This window comes from Acanthisitta chloris, unplaced genomic scaffold, assembly GCF_000695815.1.
Source record: "Acanthisitta chloris isolate BGI_N310 unplaced genomic scaffold, ASM69581v1 scaffold6955, whole genome shotgun sequence".
In the NCBI taxonomy this organism is placed as follows: Eukaryota; Metazoa; Chordata; class Aves; order Passeriformes; family Acanthisittidae; genus Acanthisitta; species Acanthisitta chloris.
This window is the reverse complement of record NW_008675261.1, coordinates 1-6,378: the sequence shown is the minus strand read 5'-3', so window position 1 is coordinate 6,378 and position 6,378 is coordinate 1. Positions and strand designations below refer to the sequence as shown.

Genomic DNA, 6,378 nt, shown 5'->3' with positions numbered 1-6,378 from the left:
CGGTGGCTGCGGGACCTGGGAGGGAGGTGAGGGGTTGGAATCATAGCGTGGTTTGGGTTGGAAGGGAACGGAAAGATTGGTTCAAGGCCACTTGCAATTTCTCCCCATTGCTCCTTGTTCTGGTGAGAGGTGTCCCTGCCCAGGGCGGGGGGTTTGGGCTGGATGATCTCTAAGGTGCATTCCAATCCCCAGAATTCTGTGATTCTATGGTAGTTAGAGCCTCTGGGAAGAGGATATAGGGGGAAATGTGGGAAGAATGTGCGATGGAGGGGGTGGGACGTGCCCCCAGCAGGACTCGTGTGGCAGAGAGGTGGGTTGGGACTGAGAGGATACAAGGATGTTTGGGTGTTTGCCAAGGGGAAGGAAGAAAGATTGAAAAAGCCTTTGAGGCTGTTTGGTTTTAGGAGGAGAGTTTGTTCTGTGAGTGATGTGGGGGAGAGTCATCCAGAGCTGTTTTGGCTGAGACTGTCATCATCCTCAGGCCATCCTGATGTGTCCCCACCTGTGGGAGCTGTTGGGCTTGTGGGGAGAGTCATCCAGAGCTATTTTGGCTGAGACTATCAGTGTTCAGCCCATCCAGATATGTCCCCACACACTCTGCCTTGCTCTGTTTCACCCTGCTATGCTCACCATCTAATCCCTGCCCTGCACTCTCTCCCCAGGCTACAAAATCCCTGTAATTGAAAACTTGGGGGCAACTCTGGACCAGTTTGATGCCATTGACTTCTCTGACAATGAGATCCGCAAGCTGGACGGGTTCCCTCTGCTGCGGAGGCTGAAAACGCTGCTGATGAACAACAACAGGATCTGGTGAGGGGATGTGTTTTGGCCAGGTGGGAGCCTGGGCCAGAGGAAAATGCTCTGGGGAGAGAAGTGTGTGTGTGTGTGTCAGTGCTGGGAGGTGCAGATATGGTTGGTTTATGGCAATAAAATCAACACTGAGTACTGTGTAAGCTGCTTTGAGTGTCTTGCTCATTCAGTGCAAAAGTCAGTCAGTTTTTCAGGCAGGACAATGAGATGCAGAGCTGGAAATTGGGCCAGAGCTTTGGATTTCAATGATCATCCCTATAAAGGCAAGAAAACAGGGAAAGCTGCAAGTGGATGAATTTAAATCCCATATTGCACCTGTATTGCACTGACACTGGTGTTTATTATCAGCTTTAGTGGAAAAAGTGGTGTAGTGAAGGCTCACCCAAACTTCTGCCAGTGCCAGACCAGATTGTTTCACAGGGAGATTCACTGTGTTCTTTTGTGTTTCTTTCCACCATTGCTCATTTAAGATTAAGCCTTTGTTTTCTGTTGTTCCTCAGTCGGATTGGTGAAAACCTGGAACAGGCTCTGCCCAGCCTCACAGAGCTCATCCTCACCAACAACAACATTGCTGAACTGGTAAGCTGTGATGCAGGATAAACCTAAACAAGCTTAAATTTGTGGCTTTCATGTTTCTAATTAACCATTTCCTGAGAGTAGTGCCATTTGCTTTTGGCAACAGTTAGTTCTTTTTCTTTAGAGTAATATGTGGGTTTGGTAGTAGCTAATGGTGTATGTACTTTACTGAACATGATTTGCAGCATGCAGTGCAACAGCATTCACAAAGCCTCAGTGTGTTTCCAGTTAAAGTAACTGCAGTAATTCTAGTTAGTCTTTAAAATATCTTAAGAGTTCAGAAACTTTGCGTTCAAATATTTGATTTTTCACTAAATGGACTTGTGATCTCTTGCTGTGTTCCCATTACCCAGGGTGAACTGGATCCTTTAGCAACTATTAAATCATTGACCTACCTGAGGTATGTAATCCTGAAAAGAAAAGCGGCTCTTTCTATGCTGTTTGAACTGGCTCTTTGTCCTGGAATGCTGATTTTTATGAGCTGTGACAGATCCTTTATGCCTAAATATTGAACTGATAACATTTCCACTGCACTTCAGAAATAGCTAATATTTAGTGTCTAAGCCTGTCACTGACAAACTGTTGGACCAATGAGATATCACATCTCTATAAACCAATATGCAAGTGCTGAAGAAAACTTGACCTTTAAAAACCTAAACCCAAAGGTTTAAACTATAGTTACAAAATACTTTAAATTAAACAAGGACTTTTCAGTAATGTTACATTTGGTGTAAGGGACAAAAAGAAAAGCAGTTTGTCCTGTGATTTGTTGGTTGATCAGTGTCCAGGTAGGAAATGTGATGGTTTAGGGTTTTTATTATTATCATTATTAAGTTGAGACGTTTTCCTTCCTCAATAAAGTCTACTTAGTTGATAAAGTCCAAGTTTTTACTATAGTTTCCATAATACCAAAGAACTGTCACTAGGCTTATTTAGTGGTGTAATGTGTTGTCTGTTGAAGCAGAAGGTACATGATTGCATTTTAAGTGTATCAATGTGTTTCACCACAAGTGTGTTTTAAAATCTATTAAGAACCTCTTTATAACTTTTATTTACTTTATAGTGTTTTAAGGAATCCTGTAACAAATAAGAAGCATTACAGATTGTATCTAATCCATAAAGTTCCCCAGGTCAGAGTGCTGGATTTTCAAAAAGTGAAGCTCAAGGTAAGTCTGATTTCTTTTGATTTAGTACCTTTTCCTTCTGCATTCTTGAAAATTCAGCAGTAACAATAAGCTTTTTGCCATAGTTGTAATTTCTATTAAAACTCTAAACCACACTGTTGGATTCTTTCATGGTTTTATTCTGCTAAGGATATAGTCTGTCGCATTAAGTTTAGTTAAGTTTTACTGCCTTTGTTTAGTGTTATTCTTTTGTGTCCCTCTGGTGCTGGTTGCAGACAGAGCTCTAGAGAAAGCAATGGCAGTAACAATAAGCTTTTTGCCATAGTTGTAATTTCTATTAAAACTCTAAACCACACTGTTGGATTCTTTCATGGTTTTATTCTGCTAAGGATATAGTCTGTCGCATTAAGTTTAGTTAAGTTTTACTGCCTTTGTTTAGTGTTATTCTTTTGTGTCCCTCTGGTGCTGGTTGCAGACAGAGCTCTAGAGAAAGCAATGAGCAATCCCACACTCAGCACAGTTTTTTAAGAGTTCTTAATGTTCAGAGCATGAGGTTGATTCACCTTTGAGTTTGAGTGTTTGAGCAATGTTTTTCTGCTTGTTCTTACATCTGGTCTCCACGTACCAATGTTCAGTGATGAAGATGAGCCAAAGTGTCTTTCTTGGCAAAGACAGAAGCTTTGCAAACTGTGATGTTCTCAAATTAACTTTGTGTGTGTGGTATCGCTGTAGGAGCGACAGGAGGCAGAGAAAATGTTCAAGGGCAAACGGGGTGCACAGCTTGCAAAGGATATTGCCAGGAGAGCAAAAACGTAAGATAAAATAAACAAATTTACACTGGCATTCTCCTTCAGAAACACCAATTCCTTTGTGTGCTGTGTCAGGCAGAAAACTCAAACAGCAGCTGCTGGCAGGATGCCTGAAAAGCTTTGGGAGCCAGAAGTGCCTTGTCCAAGCACCCCAAATTTTGGATGGTGGTGAATACATCTCAGAAATGTTTTTGAAAGAGATATTTCATCAGGGTGGATTGATTGAAGTCAAGTAGGAAACCTTTTGGTATTTGACTGCAGAGAATTTGCCACTGGTTAATTTATGGCATTTTTTTCCCTAAATGATTGGTACCTAAAATTTTTTGTTTTGCGAGGGAGCATAAACTATTTAATCTGCTGTAGTTGGGATAAATGCAGATGAGAATCTGTAGTTAAGCTATTACAAATGTATGTCTGTTAGTCTAATTCTGAAGTGGTGTACCATGTGTTTTGTTTAGTTTTTGATCAGCCTATTTGAAAATCAGGATTTGGATCATGTGTGGCAACAGCATTTCCAAATTCATAGTTAAATAAAAAAATATCTTGAAGGTATTTAGCATTTAAAACTGTAATAGGGTCATAGAATGTTAAGGGGTTGGAATGGACCTCAGAGATCATCTAGTCCCAACCCCCTCCCCTGGGCAGGGACACCTCCCACCAGAGCAGGTTGCTCAAGGCTTTAGCCAACCTGGAATGAACACTGCCAGGGTTGGGGCAGCCACAGCCTCCCTGGGCAACCTGTGCCAGTGTCCCACCACCCTCACAGGGAAGAATTCCTTCCTAATATCTAACCAAAATTCCCTCTCATTCAATTTAGACCTATTACTCCTTTTCCTGTCACTGCAGTTCCTAACCAAGGCCCTCTGCAGCTTCCCTGGAGCCCCTTCAGATCCTAGAAGGCTGTTCTGAGGTCTCCACACAACCTTCTCTTCTCCAGGCTGAGCAGCCCCAAAATGGACAATAGGTGGCCTCTAGCTCTAGTTTGTGAGTGGAAAGGGATTCAGGTCTGTGATAGTTTTAGAACAAACAGGTGATTGAACTAAATAACTCAATAAACATGAAGAAACCCTTCCTATAGCTGCCAGAGAGGTTGCAGCACTCTGATGGCGATTCAGCACTCCAGGAATTTATTTGCAGATCTTTCCATTTTTCACATAAACCAGATATTTCTTTGTTTTCCTTACAGCAGCAGCAGATAACCTTTTTCTTTTGAGTGTTAAGATCACTCCAGTCTAGTGTAGGCTTTAATATAGGCTCTTGCAATATCATAAGACACATGAGAACAGGAAACTCAGTTTCGGTTACCCTTTATTTACCCACCCTGCTTTGTAAGCACAACAGACCACCTGAGTGTTCAACAACATCCAAATCAAAAAGCTCTTGCCAACTGCTTAATTAATAGTTCAGTTCTGCCTGAACTATTATTATTGGGGGGGAATGGGACAGCAAGGACAAGTTGCTGGTGTTTCTGAAGGAGGCAGTTCTTCAATGTATCAGTTTGTTAACAAAGATAAGATACTACACTTGATTGAATGAAATGCTTCCAAACCTAGTTTGGAAGCTGGAGAAGCACCTACTCTTCAAGAGGTGTAACTGATCTTTTTTTTTTTCCTTTGAAGCTTCAACCCAGGGGCTGGGCTGCCAACTGACAAAAAGAAAACTGGGCCCTCCCCAGGCGATGTGGAGGCAATTAAGGTAAATATGTGAGGACAGCACAAGTAGAGAAAAGGGAAGAGAAAAACTCCTGAATCCAAACTGGACAAATGTTTCCTTCCTCCTGTTCAGATGAACAGAGTTCTACTGGTTTAGGTGTTTTTCCTGTAATTCTTCTGACATACCTGGTTTTGAGAAGTTAAAGTCAGTGTGAGCTGAGAGTTCTCCCAGGATAGAGCGGGAGGAACTAAGATTGTGCTTTGTTGTCTGCAGAATTTTGTAGGATTAGAATTCAGTAGAACTTTTATAGGAGCTTAGCATCACTTAACTGGAAGAAATCTGTTCCTTGTGTTAATTCCAAGCAGACTGACATGCAGTGAGTGGAGATTCACTGTGTTCCTGTCTGTGTTTCAGACTGCCATAGCGAACGCCACGACTTTGGCTGAAGTGGAGCGACTGAAGGGCTTGCTGCAGGCTGGTCAGATTCCTGGCAGAGAAAGAAAATCAGGTCATTCTCTATTTCCAATTTTGTTCCCAAGCAGAATCCAATTCTCTTCATTGTTTCCCGATGCTTTATGTAATCTCAGTAAGGAGTTACGTAGAAAGGGCCAGTTAGAGAGCTGAAAAGCTCATTTCAGTTGAGTGTAACTTCATCATCATGACTGTGGACCACATCCCACAGGTGTAATATCTGCCTGGCCTGGCTTGCCTCAGAGCTGATACCTGTACTCCCTCAAGAGCAGGTGCCAAACAACAGCCCTGAGTGCTTCACTGTATTGGCTAACTTCAAAGTTCATCCCAGTTACTAGAAAAAGATAGATTAATTATAAGGTCCGTACTCTGCTGTTCTGAGGTGTTGGTGCCCTGTGTGTAGGGGCAGAAGGGTATGTCCAAGAGCACTCTCTGCATGAACAAATCTTACCTGCAGGCTGACCATATTGCCTGCAGTGGTTTGTTTCTTATCAGTGCTATGTAGATTCTCCTTTCCATAGTGTCCTTAGGAGTTCCTGTTACTCCTCCTCCTCTGCAGAGGGGTGGGAAAGGAAAACTAGCTGCAGCACCTGCCCTAAAACTCTGACGTGTCCTTTCAGGCCCATCAGAGGACGGCGAAGAAGAGATGGAAGAGGACACGGTGCCCAACGGATCGTAGGCTGTGCCGTGCCGTGTCCGGTGCTCCCCAGGATCCCTCTCCTGCCCTGCCACGTTCTCCCTGCCGGCGCTCAGTGCCCCCTGTCCCCTGTCCTCGCGCATTTCGGCGTTCAATAAACGAACGATCTCTTTTTCTCCGCGTGGTGCCGCTTGCCTTCCCCGCGCCGGGCGGGACCGGGGCTGGGGGGCGGGACCGGTCCCCTATGCGCGCCCTGATTGGCTCCTTTGCGCTTCCCCGCTCTCCCATTGGCCGGTGC

General features: G+C 43.7%; 1 protein-coding gene across 1 annotated transcript; it reads left to right on the top strand.

The window, feature by feature from the left end:
* Positions 1–662: 662 nt before the first annotated feature.
* Positions 663–6,256, top strand: SNRPA1 (small nuclear ribonucleoprotein polypeptide A'; the record flags this gene model as incomplete). Its single annotated transcript, XM_009075668.1, has 8 exons — positions 663–810; positions 1,311–1,389; positions 1,740–1,786; positions 2,450–2,552; positions 3,243–3,322; positions 4,939–5,014; positions 5,387–5,480; positions 6,064–6,256. Coding segments are annotated over 8 exons (686 nt in total), but the record flags the coding sequence as incomplete, so codon positions are not given.
* Between the last annotated feature and the right edge of the window lie 122 nt (positions 6,257–6,378).